Source organism: Rhododendron vialii, chromosome 3a (genome assembly GCF_030253575.1).
Source record: "Rhododendron vialii isolate Sample 1 chromosome 3a, ASM3025357v1".
Taxonomy (NCBI): domain Eukaryota; kingdom Viridiplantae; phylum Streptophyta; class Magnoliopsida; order Ericales; family Ericaceae; genus Rhododendron; species Rhododendron vialii.
The window spans coordinates 29,215,157-29,234,908 of record NC_080559.1 but is presented as its reverse complement, the minus strand read 5'-3'; the positions used below and the strand labels follow the sequence as shown (position 1 = coordinate 29,234,908).

At 38.5% G+C, this 19,752-nt stretch overlaps 3 protein-coding genes and 2 long non-coding RNA genes across 7 annotated transcripts; 3 read left to right on the top strand and 2 right to left on the bottom strand.

Moving 5' to 3' along the window:
* The first annotated feature begins 704 nt into the window (after positions 1 to 704).
* Positions 705 to 6,890, top strand: LOC131319702 (uncharacterized). Of its 2 annotated transcripts, XR_009198022.1 has the most exons (4): positions 705 to 796; positions 3,737 to 3,955; positions 4,106 to 4,260; positions 6,751 to 6,878. It is a non-coding gene; the product is annotated as an uncharacterized LOC131319702 (long non-coding RNA). The 2 variants fall into 2 exon arrangements; XR_009198021.1 differs by lacking the exon at positions 4,106 to 4,260 and having other exon boundaries at positions 6,751 to 6,890.
* Positions 2,695 to 6,967, bottom strand: LOC131319701 (G-type lectin S-receptor-like serine/threonine-protein kinase At5g24080). Of its 2 annotated transcripts, none has more exons than XM_058350083.1 (6): positions 6,717 to 6,967; positions 5,820 to 6,265; positions 4,678 to 5,598; positions 4,386 to 4,566; positions 3,768 to 4,221; positions 2,695 to 3,453 (listed from the first exon to the last, which is right to left on the bottom strand). In XM_058350083.1, exons 1-6 carry the CDS (start codon positions 6,965 to 6,967, stop codon positions 3,115 to 3,117), a joined length of 2,592 nt encoding a protein of 863 aa, XP_058206066.1. In that variant the 3' UTR covers positions 2,695 to 3,114. The 2 variants fall into 2 exon arrangements, with proteins under 2 accessions (XP_058206066.1, XP_058206067.1); XM_058350084.1 differs by having other exon boundaries at positions 5,820 to 6,317; positions 6,717 to 6,849.
* A 1,775-nt stretch (positions 6,968 to 8,742) lies between these two features.
* LOC131319698 (uncharacterized) lies at positions 8,743 to 14,338 on the top strand. Its single transcript, XM_058350081.1, has 4 exons — positions 8,743 to 9,220; positions 9,331 to 9,483; positions 11,254 to 11,319; positions 13,497 to 14,338. The coding sequence occupies exons 1-4, from the start codon at positions 9,089 to 9,091 to the stop codon at positions 14,163 to 14,165; spliced, it is 1,020 nt and encodes a 339-aa protein (XP_058206064.1). The 5' UTR covers positions 8,743 to 9,088; the 3' UTR covers positions 14,166 to 14,338.
* Positions 14,053 to 15,287, bottom strand: LOC131319700 (uncharacterized). Its single transcript, XR_009198020.1, has 2 exons — positions 14,622 to 15,287; positions 14,053 to 14,128 (listed from the first exon to the last, which is right to left on the bottom strand). It is a non-coding gene; the product is annotated as an uncharacterized LOC131319700 (long non-coding RNA).
* A 732-nt stretch (positions 15,288 to 16,019) lies between these two features.
* Positions 16,020 to 17,635, top strand: LOC131319699 (probable membrane-associated kinase regulator 6). The gene is made up of 2 exons (XM_058350082.1): positions 16,020 to 17,204; positions 17,305 to 17,635. Exons 1-2 carry the CDS (start codon positions 16,571 to 16,573, stop codon positions 17,310 to 17,312), a joined length of 642 nt encoding a protein of 213 aa, XP_058206065.1. The 5' UTR covers positions 16,020 to 16,570; the 3' UTR covers positions 17,313 to 17,635.
* Positions 17,636 to 19,752: the final 2,117 nt, after the last annotated feature.

Genomic DNA, 19,752 nt, shown 5'->3' with positions numbered 1-19,752 from the left:
GATTTTAATGATACTCGCAAAAAAACAGCAAAAAAAATGACCGAGAAAGGCTTCATCCGAGCAGTTTTTTTATTGAACAGTTCAATAAAAAAATTGTTTAGATGAAGCCCTTTCCGGTCATTTTTTTTGCTGATTCCTCTAAAGTACTCTTAAAATCAAGTGTTGAACACATTGAACGGCTCGGATCATTAAAATCCGACTGAGAAATGGGGTGTGTGGACCGAAGCAAAATCCAGACGCCCTAACTTGAACAAAATCCGGATCGGTTCTCATCTCCCCCTTTTGGTTTGAATTTCAATGATCCGAGCCGTTCAATATGTTCAGAACATAATTTTAAGAGTACCCAAGAAAAATCAACAAAAAAAATGACCGAAAAGTGCTTCATCCGAACAGTTTTTACTGAACTGTTCAATAAAAAACTGCTCAAATCAAGCTTTTTTCGATCTTTTTTTTCTCCCTAATTTCTCGAGAATATCCTTAAAATCACGTTCTAAACACATTGAGCAGTTTGGATTATTGAAATTCGATCTGGACGCTATTTAACGAAGTTTATAACGAAATCCGTTAGTCATTTGGACGGAAAGAGTTGTTTTGATTAACATAAGATAACGTTTGGAGTGAAATTGATTTTTTTGAAAGTCTGAGACTCTAATTAAAATTTATTTTAAAGGTTGAGGGTATTTTAAAATTTTTCCCTAGCATCCTCTTCCTCCCCAACCGCCCCGGCGCTCGCAAAATAATCTCTCTTTACCGAAAGGGTTGGGGTGTCGCAGAGAGAAACATGGAGTATCTCCAGGTAAGAATCTTTTTGAAGTACTCCATTAACGTCTGAATATTTTCTTCTTTAGTACCGCTTTCTTCTCTCTTCTCTCTCGAACCAAACCAAACAAGGGACGAGGAATTTTTTAATATTTTCCCTTTCTTTCCACATGCTTTACATGATTCGGGGCAAATTTTTATAATATTAGTATCATCTTACAGTTTCACCGGTAAGAATAAAAAAAGGCGCTGCTCGCAGCCCTATAGTTTTTCTCATAATCTATTACATTTCGGTAAATGGTTATTGAAAATCATAAATAACAATATTTCGGTAAATTGCTGTTGAAAACAAGATTATATTTCGGTAACTACATGTCGAAAATATGTTCAACTTTCGGTAAACAACTACCGAACATACATTTTCGGTAAATATCTGTTGAAAAAAATATTATATTTCGGTAATTGGATGCTGAAAATATATCTCAATTTCGGTAACTAACTGTCAAGTATTATTGAAAATTTTTAACGGGTTATGGGAGAAAATAAAGGGCTGCGAATAACAGCGTCCTAAAAAAAGTATGAAAATATAGGAAAAATTTCAAAATAGCATCTGACCTATCGCACAAATCACACACAGGTACCTGATCTTTTAAAATTATCAAAAAAATACCTGACCTATTTAAAAACCTATCAATTTTACACCTGTCGTTAACTTCCCATCCAAAATAAACGGAAATCCTGAAAATGTGAATTTTGGCACGAATATTGACAAAACAAGATTAAAGCTCATTTTGACAAAACACAATATTATACTCATAAACAAGATTAAGGCTCAATTTGGCTTTCAAAGTCAATTAATAACTTAATTTTTATCTTTATTCAAAAAAAAACACATTGGTTAGTTTTGCGTCAAGACGAATCAATAAGTCACAAAAATTACTTAATTTTTCAATCCAAACCCATCCTAAATAAGAAATCAAGCTTAATTTAGTAGTAATTAAATACCCATAACTATGTAGCCAAATAAGACTACTCTGTATTAAATAAACAAAGGAAAAGACAAAAACAAAAAACATATAATAGTCATAAGTAGGTGTGAAAAGTGACAAGTCATGGGTATTTAATTACTAAATTAAGCTTGACTATTCTATATTTTTTGTTTTTGCCTTTTCATTTGTTTAATACGGAGTAATCTTATTTGGCTGCATAGTTGTGGGTATTTAATTATTAAATTAAGCTTGATTCCTTTTTTAGGGTAGATTTGGATTGAAAAGTTAAGTAATTTTTGTGACTTATTGATTCGTCTTGACGCAAAACTAACAAATGCGTTTTTTTTCTTTTGAATAAAGACAAAAATTAAGTTATTAATTGACTTTTAAAGCCAAATTGAGCCTTAATCTTATTTATGAGTATAATATTGTGTTTTGCCAAAATGAGCCTTAATCTTGTTTTGCCAATATTCATGCCAAAATATACATTTTCAGCATTTCCGTTTGTTTTGGATGGAAAGTTAACGGCGGGTGTAAAATTGATGGGTTTTTAAATAGGTCAGGTGTTTTTTTGATAATTTTAAAAGGTCAAGTGCCTATATGTGATTTGTGCAAAAGGTCAGGTGCTATTTTGAAATTTTTCCGAAAATATATACCAAAGTTGAAAAAATTCCATATTAAACAACGGAAAAAAATCAAAAAAAAAAAAATGAAAAAGTCAAATCTTTGAATCTTTGTTGTCGCCTTATGTGTATTTTCAACTTTGGTCTATGTTTTATATTTTTTCGATTCCTCTCGTCGAAACGAAATATGATGTAAAAATTACACCTAAATATAATAAAGATTAAGAGAAAACAACAAGACTGTGCCAAAAAGCCACTGAAAAGTCTATCGGAAGAGACCCGAAATATATCATTGCAGCATGTTCCGTAGAATGTATGCTAGATTTGTGCGTCATTCAGCACACTTTTTTACTTCATTGTATTTCTCGCTACCATCTCAAAGAATAGTTTCCTGCTTAAAATTTTACACCTTGAAGCCATTTGGTCATGAAAAGAAGAACAACATGGGCTGGTCAAAACAATATGATGAATTTGAAATATGAATCACACGACCATCTATTAATTCTTCGGTAGCCGGCCCTTTGGAAGCATTGGAGGGTTTCAATACAATCTCAAGAATTCTCTCTCTAATTTAGTGTTTCCCTTCTGCTGAATTGAGAAGGGATCAATCACCATAGAAGCCCCTACCGGAAGGGACGGCCTTGGTTCCTATATGCTTTTGTTGTTGTTATCTAGGTCCCCTCGAATCCTCTGTACCCAAAATTGTGTGCATTTCCGGCCATTAGATCACGTGATCAATCTCTCTATCTAGGCGACATGGTGGAATAGCTACATGTAGCACGCGATGATGGATGACTAGTAATGGTGAAGGAGCTGAACTGATTAAACTCTCTTCTCATGGCTTTGTATACGTGATCCAATCCTTCTTCAATCAATTCCAAAACTGTCTGTGGCATTGGGGGTACGTTGATGTCCACCGGTCCTTCCAGCATCTTTACCACTTCCCCCATTGAAGGTCTCATGGAAACGTCGTCTTGGATGCACCAAAATGCAACTCTCAGAGCTCTCACGAGCTCTTCTTCGTCTACCGTTCCTCTCATCCTTCTGTCTGCAACTTTGAGTGGTGTTCCATTTTCCATCTCCTGGAAATACCATAGCTGAAATTAGACCATTTATAAAAAAAAACTGCGATTCAGAAAAGTTAGCTAGGAGACAGAGATTCGGACTAGGTCTATCACTATCTCGTAGAATTGCTATAATATGTCAACTCATGTGGATATTTTGATGATTGATTCGAGACTCTGGTTGAATCTAAGAGAGGAATAGTTAGTTTACGTTACGGAAGAATGCCATGTATTTGTGAGACGACTAAGGCTAGATATTGACAAACTATATTCGTGCTTGTTTGTATTTCCCAAATTTCAGGGCTTAAATGGTGCTTGAAAATGAAGGGTACCTTAAATGCCCACCCGGGATAGAAGAAGTCCTCTGCGTCACGAGTCATGTCTAGGTTTCTTCGGCCACCCACAATCTCCAGAAGAAGCATTCCGTAGCTGTAAACATCAGCCTTCACTGTTATGGGGCGGTTACTGACCCATTCGGGGGCCAAATACCCTCTGGTTCCTCTAACCATTGTGACCACATGTGAGTGCTCTCTCGCCATCAACTTAGCTAGCCCAAAGTCTGATACTTTAGGGCAGAAATTCTCATCTAGAAGAATGTTTTCCGGCTTAATGTCACAGTGTATTATCCTGTCCCGGCATTGCTCATGGAAATACGCGATCCCTTGTGCAGTGCCAATAGCTATATGGAAGCGAGTCGACCAATCTAGTAGCCTGTCTTGGCTGGTAGGAGATGGGAATATCCATTTGTCCAAGGATCCATTTATCATGAACTCATATACTAGAAGCCTGCAAAATGTCATTTTGCAATGTAAATTTCAGAACAAGGTACCGAGTTCTAATGATCTGTGTTTATTACTAATACAACACTAAGTTTGAATTTACAATACATCGTTCAGTTTGAGTAAAACTTTGGTCACTGGAATTAATTTTCTTCAAGAAATGTGACATACCGGTGTGACCCCTCAGAGCAGTACCCGCAGAGACGAACTAAGTTCATATGATGCATAGAGCCTATAGTATTCACTTCAGTTATAAATTCCTTCTCTCCGTGAGGCAAAACCCTGTCAAGTTTCTTCACTGCAATGAAACTACTATCCCCTAGGCTTCCCTTGTATACGCGTCCGAACCCACCTGTAAAAAAACAACATTTCAATCCGAATAATAAACAACTAAATGAACAAAATTCCACTCATTGAAGCAGTTTCCTCTGCTTACAAACTGATCAATGTAGTCTGCTCTAACCTGTTCCAAGCAAGTGTGAAAAATTATTTGTCCTGCATTGTAGATCCCGGAAGCTAAAATTAACAGGAGCACCTGAAACAACCAGCAAGGAGTTTTGGAGTGCTCTTTTTATGGCTCTCTTTCTATGAACACTGAAGTACAGTAAGCAACAGAGGAGTCCGATCAGAACGGCCATGGTTAAAACAATAGGAAGAACCACAACCTTCTTGTTAGGGGCATTAGGGTCACTATCGTTTGAAGCCCCAGACCCTCTCGTGTTGCTCTCTGGGTTCGATGAGCCATTGGACTCGACCTTCACAAACAGGGTTGAGCCAGTGTCCTCGAATCCCCCAAACTCCAAATCCCTCAGAATCCAGCAATAGGCCTTTTCATCACTAAGCCCATAAACAGAAGCAACACACTCACAATCCGATAAACAAGTGTCGCCACACTTTGAACCTGTCTCCATATCACTATAATTTGCTATCACTGATGAGTCAGAGTAGTAGTAATTTGTCTGTTGGACCGCTGCTATTTTGAACTGAGACGTTAAATTCTCGTGTTGAGACCCACATTTTCCTGTCACCGATGAATTTCCATAGCACTGGGTTTGAGTTCCTGATTTTGAAGAACCCGGCAGGCATGTGCAGGACGAGTTTGTCATGTTTTTCTCCAAATTACATATGCCATTTCCACATATACCTGCAATGTCACAAGGGTTTGACACTGCTGCCCATTCAGGGACCCACTGGCGGGAGCCATTAACGTCGTTATCCCATCGATAGAGACGCAGATTTCCGTTTGTCTCTAGGGTTATCCGGTGAAGAACTGATGGGCCGGTAGATTGGTTTGTAGCTGAAGATAATCCCGCATCATCGGCATCATTCTTGTACACATAAACGGCCCCATCTGAAGATGCGCCATAAACGACTCCAAAGCTACCTGATATTAATCAAAAGACCCGATGCAACAATCAAGACAGAACTACTGTGCTAATACAAAAGAATTAGTATTTGCTTTTGTACCGGAAGTTTGAATGAGATCAATATTGGCTTTGAAAGCAGAGTGGCAACTCAACTTGTATGTCCAAAATTTCAATATTCTCACTTGGACTACAACGAAAAGAACAAATAATATGATTCATATGTCAGAAATTTCAATACCTGCTTTGTCTAGAATGGCAACAACCTCGCCGGTGACGTTTGATATTTCGGGTCCTGACCAGTAGGAGTAGTTGTTGTAGGAATCCGGCGAGGAATCATAGGACTCTGGCAAGTTGTAGCTCAGGGCAAGACTTAGCGAAGTGGGTTGTTGCAGCATATTCAGCGTGTAGTAACCGCCGCGGGAAGAAGAATTTGAGGATCTCAGCTCAAGCGAGACTGTTAAGGGTTGGCCGGGGAGCAGTGTGTCTGATGGGTGTGAAAAACTTTGCCAAGCGATGCGTTGGTTGGCTGAGTAGAGGATGAAGTTGCCAGTTTCTGACATGATGGCGACTTCGACGCCTGCGCCAGAGGTGTTTGATGTCCACACGGTGGTGGAGCCATCGAGGAGGAGGAGGTTGCCGCTGCTGTCGAAGTCCAGGAATGCAGATGTGCCGACGGGAGAGTTTCTAGTTAGATGATTGAGAGAAAATGAAATGGTTGGCTTTAATTCAGATTTTCCTGCAAAAGCTTTGGTAACTCTAGAGATGGAGAAATGGCTTGTGATTCTTCCTAATTGAAAAATCAGATACCACAGTATATTTGTTTTTCTCTTTGAAATTTGAATCTATAAGAGTATGATCTTTGACATTTTAAAGGCCAAAATTCGCACACGAAAACACACGCGCACGCAATTTTTTTTTTTTTTTTTTGCAGAAAAATGAAAACTGGTGCTAACCAGACCTTTGACAAAACAAAGTAGAGCTCATGAGATAGCCAAAGTTGTGCTAACCACATGTAAACTTGCTAAATTGGTTTCACTGTTCAGTTTATAAGCTGGCATGCAAGACTGATACTTAAATCATACTCCAAAACCACATGTTACTATAATTCAGAGTTCTGGTAATTCATTGAACTCACCTGTTAGCTGACCAAACAACTGTTCGATCGCCAGGGAGTTCCGCGAACCAAATCGCCAGCAGATACTGATCAGGGAAGTCCACTGGAGTGAACCCAAATGCAAAGGTCCCATTGTCAGAAACCCATGCTCGGTTCTGATCCTTTGCCGACAATCTCGAACCCAGACCAATCTGGGCCAATACGCACCGTCCGAACTCAGGTACAAGTAGGAAGAACAAAACCCAAGTGGAAAAAGCAGCAGCAGCAGTCATGGTGAGCTAGCAAGCTTTAAGTTGCGAGAATGAATGTGCGGTAACTTAAACCATTACTTATATAAGAGTGAAAAGGGGTTCATTTGTTTGGAAGACAAATGGGAGACGACCTTGACAGGTGTTCAGTTGGTGGGTGAGCTAATACGTTGAATTTCATTTCGAGATGCAGTGGTCGGCTGTGAGCAATTATTGGATTTGGATATTGTGGGCACATGTTTCAATTTGACTGGCGGTTTTTCGGTACCGAAAAGCCAGATCGAGTCTTCTCTCAACACCTCTGCATGAGAATGTTTCTGGTTTTCACACCTATAAAGTGAGGATTTGGATTACACAATTGTACTTGTTCAAGTCTTGTTATTGTCTGAGAATGGTGTGTAACTGAGAAAAGTACATTCCCAGAAGAACAAGAAATGTAAAAATCTTGTAGAAAACTTTTTCTGCTAAATTTGCGAGGCTCGTTTGAGAGTGATTGTATAAAGATTAGAAAAGGTTACATTTGGACACATTTTTTAGCTTGTCAATCAGTAATTAACAAGCTTGATTATGAGGCCAATGGTAGATGACTTTTTCGACGAAATGGTAGATGACTTGGAAGTACTTAAACCACAAAAATGGTGCTCATCTAAGAAAAGGACAAGACGAAGCTTAAAGTCAAAAAAAGAAAGAAAGAAGAAGCCGATAACAAACCAACATGCAACTTGCACGCAGTTTATACAAAATTGAGGTGGGCTCCCAACACAATTTGCTCAGGGTTTGACATTTGGGGCTAAGTCATAAGAAAATGATACATTGCAACTTTTCTAGTTCCGACGTGATCGCAAAGGATTAGTTGAGGCGTCGGGTGCTTGTATGCCGGCTTTGACACTCTTGACTATCTACCGAAGATCGTTTGCATTGTAGTTGTTATCGATGGGTCGGCAAAGTATATATAACGACTGTTTGGCATGCATTAGGTGCTTAGACTATAATTATTTAGGGGGACCAGAAAGAAAATAAGGTTCCTTAATCCCATTTTTGCGTGTAAAGTCAATAATCTAAATCAAATGCCAAGATTTTACGTTACTTGTGGACTTTAAGCCCATGGTGTCAAATTCAGAAATTAATTACCTTGTCCATATCAAGATTTGCATGCACGAACGGATACAGGAACATATATAGCTTAGTGGGGGACACCTTACGTTGTTAACTATAATGACAAAAGTTTATTCTTTTAGTCAATCATAGTAATATCGTACAAAATTATGGCATGCATTACTAACTACAAAAGTTTATAATGCATACTTTATGTTAAATTAGGAAAAAATAAGCACAAAATCTTAGACACAATTTTTAGAGTATGTTTTAAATGACCATCGACAGTTGTAGAATGATCAAACTAATTTTGTTAATGACTTGATTGTAAAATATTTCTCCCAGACGGTTAAAAATAAAAAGAATCAAGAAAGAATAGCTCCAAATAGAGAAAAATCTCATAAAACAACAAATATAAGTACATTATATGATGAAATTCAAACATAAACCTAATTTATATGTGTATTTTCAAGATATTTGCAAATATGAATATTTATATATTAGCACACTTTCATAATTATACTACTTTATATAAAAATATTTTAATTTTGAGTGGGGCACGTGCCCCGCATGTCCACATTTAGGTCCATCCCTGTATTTGTGCCAAAATAGACATCCGAATCAGCAAACATGTTTGTGCCGAAATAGACAGTCGAATCATCAAACGTGTCTGTGTCGAAATAGACGGCCGAATCAGCAAACGTGTATGCGTAAATTACGTAAAATACATCGCATGTACAAGTAAATACGTCGTCGCTGAACTCGTCCTGGCTTCAAATTTCGAGCTTGTCGTGACGTGGTTACCTTCAAGGCAACAACCAACACAGCACGGGCTGCCTTCCCTTCCCACCACCGACCCCTTTTTTCCCTCTGTCCAACTTGGCGTCACGGATTTGCTTCTCTCTCTCTCCACTGCAAGTTGGTTCCTTCGTCGGAGCAGACGGTCTCCGCGTCCGTCGAACCACGAAATTAGGGTTTTCGCAATTTGATTCCTTCTGATGCAAAGAATTAGGGCTTCGTCCCTGTGATGCAGCATGAGCAAAGGCCACGATGTCATCAGCCCCTTGCTGTCGCGCCCTCTCTCATGCTCCCTCCCTTCTATCTCCTCCTACTTCCAGGGCTTCCCTCCCGCTCAATCGCACCCCTCGCCTCGTCGATTCTCTCTCCAAATCTTCCAAAAACGTAAATACTCTCTCTCTCTCTCTCTCTCTCTCTCTCTCTCTCCATGTTTACATATGCATATGAGGTGTATGTTAGGCATAATGATTGATAACTCCTCTGATGTCTTGCAGAGATGGAAAGTTTCATTCCTTAGACGTGAAGAGACTCCTTCGGAGTTCCACGAGTCCAATAACGCAGAGGATAAATTGCCGGAATTACCGGTGAACCCGGAGCTCAATGAATCGGGTGTTGCAAAGGAAGATTGGATTGCGAATCTTAGAAAGGTTTTTTTTTTCCCACTTGTTTTGGTTGGACTGTTTTAGTGAATTATTCATCGTTTCAAAGTTTGACTATAGCTTAAGAACTTAAGAGTTATTTCCGCTAAATGGAAGTTTAGTTGATTTTAGTCCGTTTAGAGTTTGGACAATAGGAAAACCCAGCCTGAGTGGTTTTCGATGTTGACTATTAGAAAAGTTTTGTCCTAACTCCAACATCAAGCTCAAATCTTGAACTTATCTATCGAGGATGAGAGTAATGCTTTTGCCAATCTGTTTAGGTGATGCCATGGTTGTCGGATTTGCTAGACAAGGTGTGGCCTTTTCTGAAAATGAATACCCTTCGAGTTTAGCTCCAGTTTGCTAGTGACATTTCTGAAAAGCTATGGATCTTCTATTCCCTAGTAGGAAAAAAGTACGCCACAGCTGGAAATTATATTAGTTTAAAGAGTCACGTAGTTCATTTTTGCTCATAAGTTGGAGACTAACAATTAGTACACTGGGCTTGGATTGAGCAAGTTGGAGGGAAAGTGTAACACAAAGAGGAAGAGGAAGTACATGGACTATGGAGGGTTGTGAGGATAGAGAGGGCCAAACCCCGTCTGATAATAATGATAGATGGTTGAGATTCATAAGGAGATGGGATTAAGATTGGGATTGGTAATGAGAAGGGATTAATAATGAGGATTAGTAACGAGTATGTTTGTTTGTGTTGGAATTAGATGATAGGATTATTAATATCATGTTTGTTTCCATGGGATAGAATTGGATTGATAGTATACATTTTTATTTTTGCCCTTATGCAAAATTGAAGGACAACAATCATATGAGAGCCCTAGAGCAAAAAAATAATTATGATCCTTTAGAATAAAATGATCAGAAAAATAAAATCTTCGTACCGGTTCAAACGGATTGAAAATTTGAGCACTTAATTTTTTAATCATATTTTTAGTATATAAACTATCTTTAAAAATTAAATGCTACAATTTTTAATCCGCTTGAATCAGTGCGAAGATTTTATTTTTCTTATCCTTTTATACTAAAGGGTCATAATTATTTTTTGGCTCAAGGGCTTTCATATACGAGCCCTAAGATAGCTGAAGAACCAAATGAGGGCAATTTAGTCAACATAATTTGGTCCCATGGGACAGGACTATGAATACCATGTCTACCGGGGTATTACCAATACCCCTATTTGGCCAGATTGGTAGTCCATAGGATTAGTAGTCCGAAGGTGTTTTGAGTTAACAAACAAGGGATTCATAATCCCTTCGGATTCGCAATCCAATCCCATGGCTTAACATGTTTAATAAACAGGAAAAAAGAGTCTTGTTTCCCCACAAAAAAATTGCAAGGAATAGGAGGTGAATGAAGAGATATTTTGTTTATGCCAAGAATGCCCCTGAGTTTATGAATAAGTAATCTATCAGTCTCTGCTCCTCCCTTACCTATAGTGTTAGTGGGACCAATAAGAGGATGGAAATTTCAGCCAGCCTTCCACTTGGTTAGGTATTTTCTAAGCAAACAAGATGAAGAAAATTCATGTGTCCTTCTCCTTCTTTTGGTTTGCCTCATAACCTACACTTCCCTCGCTTGACCTCTTTTTTGTCCAAATGTAAGTTGAGTGCAGTTTTGAAGAGGTTTGTTGGGTTTAAGTTCAGGGTCGTCACCTGTTTGTCTTTCCCCAACAATTATTTACTTGTAATAAAGAGTAAAGTATAACTCCAAATCTTGATAGAATTGTCACAATTAGTGATTAATTGGCTGTTTTTGTTTCAGGCCGCGGAGGCAGTTTTTAGTTCAGAACCTTGGATAGTGCCATGGACAGCAAAGACCATTCTGCGGGTAAGGCATTTCTTTTTAAATTTTTGTGCTAAAGTTGGTTCTACCACTGTAAGTAATGGGTGAGAAAGTCATCTTTGTCTAGCACATATTTGTAACAAGCAATTCATTTGCAAAAACAAGCAATGAACTACTGGTTAATGGATTTGAGGCTTTTTCTGTTGTGCTAGCTCATGTTTGTCGCAGGAATTATTTTCATCATGTACTCATGGATGATTGTATCTTTCATTTGCATGTCTTTGCTCATCATAATACACATTCAGGCTGAACTGAATAGCTATCATATTATCACAGGTGTCAATAATGTTGGATATACAACAAAATCTACCAATCGAAGTGGAATTTATTTTCCTAAATCAATAGGCATTGCACTGTCTAAAAGATCAGATGCCCTGTTCTCTTGCCATATTCTGTAAATGCATACATGTATATGTATTTCTTTATGTAGATACATTGCTTATGAGAACCAAAAGACAACACCTGTTATACTCTTTCTGTTTAAACACGAGGCTCAGACATTCGACTGAAAGTATTTCATCACACACAGTTTATGAATATGCAACTTAAAAATGAACATCATAAGGGTGTATTAATGATCAGGGTTGATTAGTCCTGCGAAAGGTTGTGTTATGTAAGAAACTGTAGAATAGAAGAATTCGGAGAGAAAAAGTATTTTGTACTGGTCTCTCTTGTTTTTGGAACCCATTTTGCATTGGTTTTTGCAAATCTGTTAATTGATCAAGAACATATGTTGTGGTTGTTGCTTTCTGGAAGATTGCGTATGCTGTGTGGTTTATTCACTTGAATCCGAAATTGTCCTGTGCTTACTGTTAGGGAAAACTTCGTATTTGTGTCAGTATTGTCCAAACCAGTTAAGTTGTTGATGAACATGGACGAAATGATTCAGATCATTTACGTCTCATTTAAGCTCAGTTCATTAGATGAAAAGAGGTGCTCGACCCACAAATCTAGGCTTGTTTAATCAAGTTGCTGAGCCCAACCTAAGACTTGTGCGGCTCCAACAGGGTCGTGAGGTGGGCAATTCTCTTTCTTAGTTTCATTAGTCTGACTGCTTTGGCTTTTCAAAGAAGTTAACTAAACAGAACACAGGCAAGGTAATGCGTGCCATAAAATCTTTACCACAACTTATGCATCATCCTTTACTGGCCAATGTGAGACAGTTGTGTTCATAGCTGGACAGGAATCACTGGAAGAAGTGGATAACCACCTCAATATGATGGGTATCATACATTTTCTTTATGCGTCCCATGTTTCCTTAGTGTATTCAGTAGATGCAATGGGGCTACATAAGTACAAAGATCAACTGACATGGAGCCATTCAATGCTTCAGTAGTGGATGCATGTTCAAGCAGCTTGCTTTACCAAGGCAATTCGAGCCAAGCTCTGGTTTGATTTAACGCAGTGAGTTGAGCTTGTGGTTGGTTGTTTTGGCACAATTTGAGCTCAAGCTGAGCTTGAACACTTCAAAACTTGACTTGGCTTGGTTCGGTCACGGCCCTTGAGATGAAGTTTGAGCGGAAAGAATTGTGTTGGTTCTCCACATTAAGCTTTTTCGCTATCATAGATATGGGTTGTTAGCACTTAACTCAACCAAACGAAGGGAATGGATTTAGCTTTTTCCAACTCATTGTTTTTATCCTCTCTTTCCCTTTCATTATCCTCCACAAAGGCAAAGTAGCTTCAAAGAATAGTATGTAGGTATTAAAGTAATTTTTTCTGAGTAGGACTTAGAAAGTCATTTTTGCAACCACTGATCAATTAGTTGGTAGCGGTGGCTGTTTTCATCACTTTGTATCTCATTTTGAAGCTTTTAGTTGTACTTATAAATGACGAACTTTTGCTGTTGGAAACAATGCGAAATCATTTGCACGAGCTTTCTCCCCAAGCATGAAAGCATTTCTGTATCGTAACAGTTGGAGCTCGTCCCACATTGGGTAATTATAATCGTTTATGAGCCTGAGTGGCCTCTCCACTCATTGCCAATTAATTTTTGAGTTGGATGCGTTAAGAGTAACTTATGAACTGGTGAAGGTTAATAACTTCCTGTTTTATTCAACTTGAAGCTAAAAATGTCGCCAATTATACTACTTTTAGAGTTCGTGATTGATGGAACATAACAGATATAAACAATAGCAAATTGAAGTTCTCTGGTGGTGCAGGTAATGCTCCTTTGGATCTCTTCCTTCTGGTTAGTAGGATCTTGGATAGTTCCATTCTTGGCTCACACAGCAGGATTCAGAAAAGAAACCTTGACATACAGAGGGCAAGCTTTATACAGCCTTTTGACAGATGTGGCTGAAGGTCTAGCTGGTATTGCAATCCTGCATCGATGCCTTGCAAAGTTCCGCCCCCTAGCACCCGACTGGTTCAGGTTTAGCCTTGAAGGGAAGTGGCAGTTTGATGTTGTTTTGGGCTGCCTTATGTTTCCCTTGGTCAACCGGCTCTCGCAGGTCAACCTAAATCTGTTGCCCATTTTCCCTTCTGCACCTGTCACTGTTTCAAACGTTGAGCAATCAATTGTTGCGCGAGATCCAGTGGCGATGGCCCTCTATGCCATTGTGGTGTCAGTTTGTGCGCCTGTTTGGGAGGAGATTGTCTTCCGTGGGTTTCTTCTCCCCTCTTTGACCAGGTACATGCCGGTATGGTGCTCAATTCTTGTGAGTTCAGTAGCCTTTGCATTGGCACATTTCAATTTGCAAAGGATGCTGCCACTTGTATTGCTTGGGGCGGTCATGGGTGCTGTTTTTGTGCGATCAAGGAACCTTTTGCCATCCATGCTTTTGCATAGCCTCTGGAATGCATTTGTATTTTTAGATCTTATGAAATGACATTCTTGTTTTGTAGTTATATTTATTAGTGGAATGTATTTTCCATTTCTTGAGTTGGTGTATATAATTATAGTGCCGGTAAATAGGACTATTGCAAAGATTGATTTAGGCAGATATTCCCGATTCATTTCATGTAACTTCTACGTCCTACATGTTGATGAACTTTCAAACCATCTGACTACCATCCCTGTGGCTGTGGGGTTTTTTGGCTGGGGGGAAAGAGTTGTAATGATTTCCCTCTACGCTCCTTGCACATTTTATCACTTAATGACGTTGCATGATATGTCCAGGGACTAACTACTGGAGTAACAGATTTATATACTAAAGAACAGCTCTATATGGTTATAGACATGAAAAAACTTTATTGTCTGTTATTTTGACTAACTAGTGAGATTTCTTACCGCAAGCCTGTAAGTACTTTCGGGTTTCAATATTAGAGAAATTTAGATTTCTGACCTTTTAGTTGGCCATAGTACAGTCTACGGAGCTTCTTACCTTGCCCGTTGTGATGGACACCCTCTGATAGGCTGCTCTCTGTAAATCCTACTTCACTCCATTGGCAACCAAAGAGAGAAAAAGCTATTCAGTATGTTTTGATGATTGCATAGTCATCTTCGTGATGTGATTTGGTACTGGTGTTTATCCACCAGTTTATTAAGTCTTTTATAGGAGTATTCAGAAAAACCTTTCTTAGTTCTTCCTGGAGTTTGATTGTTTATGGGGTTTGGATCTTTTTGCAATCACCTTTTGTCTTGAAGGAGAACATCATGGGGGACCAATTGGTTTCAAGTCATTTTCTCTTTCCTTTTCTTGCCCCTAGAGCCTTTGTTGATGTCAATTTCTCTCTCCGACAACTCTGGGGACCCTTGCCTGTTATTCTTGCTGTACTTTGGATTGCTTGCAAGTTAGAAATACGAATTAGTTCGATTTTCATTCAAAGGGACAAAAATCTCTTTAGCATTTGAACTTGAGAAGAGTTGAACTCACCACCACTCGGACCCTTAGTGGATGTGAAAGCCTGAAATTTCAATACCAGAAGAACTTTGTGATGTTTTTCTCTCCATTAGATTTCAGCGTAATCTTTTCCTAATGGTTCAACCGTTCAAGGTCAACAGTATTGTTATGATTATGGGCATCTCTAAATTTCTTCTTTCTTTTGTTTGGAATTTTTAATTTTCCCTCATGCAATTTTTTTGTGATGTTGAAAAGGAAAGTGTGGTTATGTACCAAAAAAAGAAAAGGAAAGTGTGGTTAGTGATCCAGTGAAGAAGTCATTTATTATGTCCAAAAATCTCCTGACTTTATTCTATGTACACAATTCATGCGATGCAGCTATTTTACGTTATTTGAAGCCTGTTGGGAGCGTGTTACTTTTCAACACTTCCCTTTTATAAATGTGACAAATATTGTGAGCAACTGGTAACTGAATTTGATCTTGCCGATAAAAAAAGAACTGAATTTAATCTTGGAATTTTAAATATATTCCAGGACTTAATCTGCTGTGTTTTCATAAAACTTGCCTCGGAATAAATGTGCAAATTGCACAAGTATGATTCGCTGAAGCTTTCAGTTTCTGAATTTGTTTATATATTCCTAACTTTATGTAGGCCTGTTTTGAACCGATTTAAGGGTAATTTTTGAACTAATAATGCCGCTTGATATTATGGACTTGTAACATGAGTGTTGTAGCATAATGCTAGAATAGTTTCTTCCTACTCTTGAAATCATTGTAGAATCTTGCATAAGCACTCCTTGAATACTGTTATACTGGTACAATAAAGTAGTTAGAGAACTGTGCTGCAGTAGTTGGGATGCAAGTATCATAATGTTGAAATCCTCTTTCTAACCTGGTTCTACCTACCAATAAGTTGCTAAATGAAAATACAAATCATGCAGGATGCGGTTGTGTTCAGTAGAATCAACATTGGTAACCACAAGACTGGAACTAGTAGTAGTTGTTTACTTTGTTTGTTCTTCATTTGGAAGCAGCCTTGAATATAATAATGAGTGTGGATGGACATGTTTCCCATTAGCACTCAGTGATCTTTCTTTAATTGTTTGTTATCTATTGTGAAGAAGCTTAGAGGACATGAAAAGAAAAGGTCAGGGTAAAGGAAAGGTTCCTAGGGTACAGAATGGCTGGTGTGGGGCTCACAGTTTCTGTCTTTTTCTCCTCTTTTCCTTTTCAGTTAATTAATAAAAATGTCTGTAGCCAAGGCCACCACATGTACGATTGTTCTGGAGATGATGGTAAGTTAGTTATTTGTGGGTGTATATATATATATATATATATATATAGACTAGGCATATCTGCCATTACAGGAGGGCCTCTGCTATACCCAGCTTGTATACCTTGAACTCTACAGAATCTTCTCTCCTCTCATTCTGCGGAATACCCTGACAGAATGGATACTTCCCAAACTCTTTCCATTGAAAGCTTCTCATATAGCTGGTTAGTGAACATAAAGCCATCTTTTGATACCCTAGGAGAGTCGTTTAGGGCCTCCATCGATGCCTATGACGAGGCTTCCTTCATCGAGATGGACCCGAAATTACCAGCCTCGAAGAGATTCTTCATAGGTTCCCAGGAGTTCAACTTTGATTTTCCCAAATCAGAGTCTCCTCGTACTCTTGTCCATGCCGATGAGCTCATCTCTGATGGCTTTCTCATCCCTCTTTTCATGAAGTCATTGGAGAATATGGAAGGATATGATGATGTTTATACACCAGATTCTACTCCAACAACACCGATCTCTGGACGTGACCAAAAGAAGGGAAAAATTCGTCGTTCATCTATACGAATGTGCCGGATGTTATCGAAGCGAATTTTGGAGAAGTACTTGGAATTTATTAGGCCGTTGTGTCAGAAACTACGAGGCCGAAGATTTGGCTCCAGAATTGAAGCTGCTGGTTCAAGAATGCAAGAAGTGGTGTATTCACCATCAACTTCTCCGCGTGACTCTGTTGGATATTGGCGAATGCCTTGCGATTCTGAGAGCTCAATACGTGAGGCTGTTCTTCACTGCAAAAGATCCATCGGTATGTTCATGTCCCTTGCCTTACTTTTATTTGCTATTATGAGAAATTGTGGTAAATTTATCAAGTTTCTGACATTGTGTAGAACTCTGTTATTTTTCAGGTAAGTAAATGAGGATATTGAGCATAGGAGTGAAAAAAGGAGGATAAAAGAGGGGTGAATGTGCAGAAACGAAATGAGAGGTCTCAAGAAGATCATCATCAGTCACCTCTTCTTCACTGTCCCTTTCTTCTCTTTTCCTGGACAATTATGTATACCTGTCCTAGCTGCAGAGGAAGTAGAGGATGTAAAGAGAGTTTAAGCACTGAAATTGCATCAATTTGGGAAGAAGGAGAAGATTTATTTGATTTTCCTTGAGACAATTCTTGAATTGCCCTCTTATCAAGTGTATCGTTCAATGAAATTAGAACTATTATTGTAGATTTGAACATCATACGCATCTTTCCCTTGCGACAAAATTCCTGAACTTCCCTGCTGTGAAGTTCTCATCCAATGAGATTAGAGTAATTATTGTTCATGTTTGTGTCCACATCCATTCAAAGAGTATCTTAAACCAAGAAATGGAATACAGAAAGGGAATACGGCAAACAGGAAATGTGGTAGACGAAGGAGCTCTTTAACAGAAAGAACGATAAACCAGAGCAGTGGTGAGAGTGGTGCAGTGTTGCGAGGCAAAATAAGTGGTGAATTGAGATCTATCAGATGGATTCATTTTATTCGAATTCTAGGAGGGACACAACGGATTTAGTGATGCAGTATTTTTGTTGGTCATTATATTTCATACTCAAACCAATGGTCTGGAAAAATCCAGATTGGACTCATTCAAGCAACTTGTAATCAATAGGGGCTAAAGAATCAAAATTTGAAGCAGTTTTTTTTTTTTTTTTAGCACAAATGGGATTACAAAAAAGGAGAATCTCCAGTTGCACCTGCCTCTTGCATAATGAGAAGGAAAAAAAAAAAACCCTTAAATCTTGCCACCCTTAGTCACATACTTCTTCAGAATGTCCTGCACTCCCGTTCTCAATTCCTCAATTCTCATACTGCGCTCGCGGATTTAGTATAGTTTGTGATGTGATTCAAAGGCGCTTTAACGCTCACGTTCCCGCTCACGCAACTGCACACGAATTATGTGACGTAGCCACCAACTACCCATTAAATTTATGAATAAATTAGTTTTGGTTCGCGCATGGGCTCTCTAATAAATGTAATGCGCTTTTTATTTTTAACTTGTCTTAATTTCTGTCATTATTAGGTCTTAATTTTTGTCATCATTAGTATTTAGTACTCCGTTGCTTTCACAAGCCAGGAGTCATCATTTAGTTTAAAAGATTTGATTAGTCGACGCCACTGCTTAGTTTAACTCTGCTTTAAATATCCACTTCTCTTTTGGTGGTGTGATGTGCCTTGATTGTCAACAGCGAAGGGAACAACTGAACAAGAGGGAAAAGAAAAAGGAAATTGGTCTTACTTGGCTAGAAGCCTACAAGCCCTAGATGAGAAACTCTCTACGTATCTTTTCAATTGTATAATAGTCATTGGCAACCATTTTAGCTAGCTAGGGGAAAAAATTGCATGGTACTCAAAGTACGAAATGAACCATTCAGATTGTCAAATAGACTTGTGATCGATTCCATTTTGCGTCACATGAGGAACCGGATGAGAGGATCTCAACCCTTCAAAATCTGGTCCATTAGAAAGTTTATCCAAAATGATGTCGCGTTAAAATTTTCTAATATTCGAGTTTGTATTGCAAGTAGCATTGCTAAGTATGCTATTTTAACCCAAGAGGTCGAGTGGGAATTATGACATGCAATTACTGGTCATACTCTCTCAAGTTTCAAGGTTCGTCAACTTTCACCGCCTACAAAAAAAAAAAACCATTGCGGCAATCGGAGGTATTGAAGGTTTGTTTCGTTGTTAACTTTCGAGTCCCTAGTTTAGTCGACCATAATAATACAAAATTACAAAGTAATGCTACTTTAGCAAAGAAAAACAAATCCTTTTGCTTTCTCTCTAAAGTAAAAGGGCAATAATATTGGCAAATTACTTCCTTTATATATGGGTTCATTGAACTTAGCTGCGTCATGTCAAAAAATAATGAACTTAGCTGCGTCCTTGAAGAGTGGGCAATGGTTTGCCTAAAGGCAGGCAGCAAAACTTCCATTATATTTACTTGTGCCACTTTGTCTATGCCACAAGCAGAGAGGGTTTATTTCGACTAGGAATATTCATTGCTTCTTTCCACAAAACCAATGCCTCGAGGGACGGATTGGGGAAACAAGCTATCTCAAAATAAGGGGGAATGAAACGTATCTTTTCTTTCATCTTGTTTGGATACAAAATAACTTCTAGTTGTTAGTTTTTTCTTTTTTAATACACGGAAGGGTAAGAAAGTAATTCTACTTACCACCTCCACTAGACAATTGCTGACTAGGGAGGGGTACGAGGACAGTTGTTAGTTCAACGTTGTTCTTATTTTGGACTTGTTTTTTTACTACAGAAATGAGTAGCTAATTGCTAAACGTATTTGGAAAAAGTCAAGGACGG

Excerpts from the sequence above, each read along its gene's own strand:
- LOC131319701 (XM_058350083.1), bottom strand. The coding sequence starts at position 6,967 with ATGACTGCTGCTGCTGCTTTTTCCACTTGGGTTTTGTTCTTCCTACTT. Across the intron at positions 4,567-4,677 it reads TTCACACTTGCTTGGAACAG|GTGGGTTCGGACGCGTATAC; the intron begins GTTAGAGCAGAC and ends GTTTTTTTACAG. Across the intron at positions 4,222-4,385 it reads TGCTCTGAGGGGTCACACCG|GCTTCTAGTATATGAGTTCA; the intron begins GTATGTCACATT and ends GACATTTTGCAG.
- LOC131319698 (XM_058350081.1), top strand. The coding sequence starts at position 9,089 with ATGTCATCAGCCCCTTGCTGTCGCGCCCTCTCTCATGCTCCCTCCCTT. Across the intron at positions 9,484-11,253 it reads GGATTGCGAATCTTAGAAAG|GCCGCGGAGGCAGTTTTTAG; the intron begins GTTTTTTTTTTC and ends TTTTTGTTTCAG. Across the intron at positions 11,320-13,496 it reads CAGCAAAGACCATTCTGCGG|GTAATGCTCCTTTGGATCTC; the intron begins GTAAGGCATTTC and ends CTGGTGGTGCAG.
- LOC131319699 (XM_058350082.1), top strand. The coding sequence starts at position 16,571 with ATGGATACTTCCCAAACTCTTTCCATTGAAAGCTTCTCATATAGCTGG.